The sequence below is a fragment of the Nicotiana attenuata genome, chromosome 6 (genome assembly GCF_001879085.1).
Source record: "Nicotiana attenuata strain UT chromosome 6, NIATTr2, whole genome shotgun sequence".
NCBI classification, from domain to species: domain Eukaryota; kingdom Viridiplantae; phylum Streptophyta; class Magnoliopsida; order Solanales; family Solanaceae; genus Nicotiana; species Nicotiana attenuata.
This window is the reverse complement of record NC_031994.1, coordinates 17,299,787-17,301,638: the sequence shown is the minus strand read 5'-3', so window position 1 is coordinate 17,301,638 and position 1,852 is coordinate 17,299,787. Positions and strand designations below refer to the sequence as shown.

The following is a 1,852-nucleotide window of genomic DNA, read 5'->3' as shown; positions in this document are numbered from 1 at the left end:
TTTGAAATATTTTGATGCATTTTGCGACTATTATGGTTGGAAATAAGTCGGAAAACTGGCAATTTTTTGCCAAATTCCAGCTCTTTTAAAGCAATACCACCTACAAATTCAAATATACAACAACCAATTAATCTACCATGCTAACTAATCAATCCACCATTGCAACTAATCAAATCCATAAAATGCAAAACATAAATATTTGTAACTAAAACATTCAAAAAGAGTTAAACATTCTGGCCCCATTCAATCTAGTCTAAAATATTACAATCATAGTCAAGTGTAAATATTACCAAGTCTAAACATCCAACTACAACAAATAATAATGTCTCAAACATCAATAACCATAACAAACTAAAACTCATTATCCCCGCCATCGTTGCCATTCGAAGGAGCAAATGGACATCCGCTCATAAATTTCTCCACTAGACTCTGCAATTTGTTAAAATTTGCGCGATCTTCTTTTCGTTCCTCCTTCAATTCTTCAACTTCTTTTCGTAATGCTTCCACCTCTTCGTGATCTTGCGAATAACTCGCATCACCAGACAACAATGTCGTAGAACGACCTACAGAATATTGTGATCCAAGACCGTAGGTTCTACCTTTCTTTGCGCCACTAACCACCTGCGTCCATATTGAAGCTACATCATTGAGTGACACTTGGGTTGAGGTACCATCCTCGGAATCGGGTCGACTTTGATGCCATTCCTCGAAACGTTGCTGATAGGCTTCCTGAAATTAAAATGGAGTCAAAGCGATACTTGAAGAAATTAAAATGTACGTTTCACAGTTTTCTGATGAAGCATGTATCTATAAAAATACAAACACACACATAAACAAGGAAATGGTGCAAGGTAAAAATTGGATAGAGACTCTAGAGAAACTGAGCAGAATATCCCCAACAAAAGAAGAAGAATCAGAAATTCTTGCATTTGAAGGAGACCCTACAAGGCTAGCTGATGCTGAATCTTTCCTCTTCCATATCCTCAAAGTTGTTCCATCCGCCTTTACTCGTTTCAATGCCATGCTTTTTAGAGCAAATTATGGCGCTGAAATTCTGAACCAGAAAGAGTACTTACTGACACTGGAATTAGCTTGCAAGGAGCTTAAAACTCAAAGATTATTCTTGAAACTTTTGGAACCCATTCTGAAAGCGGGGAATAGAATGAATGCTGGAACTTCTAGAGGAAATGCACAAGTATTTAAGCTTACTGCACTAAGGAAGCTCTCTGATGTGAAAAGTATGGATGGTAAGACAACATTGCTTCACTTTGTTGTGCAATACAATTCTAAGACTTGAAAATGCTTCAAAAGTACAACTTTACATACTTATAAACTGCTTGTGCTGGATATAATTTGGCATATTATAGTTGCAACACTTAAATTATATTACAATACAAGCTAAGGATGGACTATTTCTTTAAAATTTTAAAAAATAGACTTAGTTGAAGCTCACTGTATCAGAATCTAACAATATATTAACCTATTGCAAAAATCAAAATCCAAATTTAAAGAGTCACCATGTAACCCTTCATCAATTTGCCCTGCAGCAAACCAAGGCAAATTTATTTTATCTAAGACTTTTCACACATTAATAGTACCTATAAACGTTGTAGAACTCACATACAAGGTGAAAACATTCACTAAATTTAATTAAATTCCATACACATGTAAAAAAAAATTGAATAGTCTAACGCACAACACCTTCACTATCATGTACAAAAATTTCATAGTCAGCAAGTCAGCAACTAATACCTGAAGGATAACATGAGCAGACAAATAGGGTTACGTTGCTAGAGAAATATTCTTGTCAAATCCATCATAAGAAACACTGAACTTTTTCTTATACAGCTAT

At 34.9% G+C, this 1,852-nt stretch overlaps 1 protein-coding gene across 1 annotated transcript; it reads right to left on the bottom strand.

Annotated features, from left to right (window-relative positions):
• On the bottom strand, positions 222-1,569 carry LOC109228192. The gene is made up of 2 exons (XM_019393360.1): positions 946-1,569; positions 222-729 (listed from the first exon to the last, which is right to left on the bottom strand). The coding sequence occupies exons 1-2, from the start codon at positions 1,021-1,023 to the stop codon at positions 352-354; spliced, it is 456 nt and encodes a 151-aa protein (XP_019248905.1). The 5' UTR covers positions 1,024-1,569; the 3' UTR covers positions 222-351.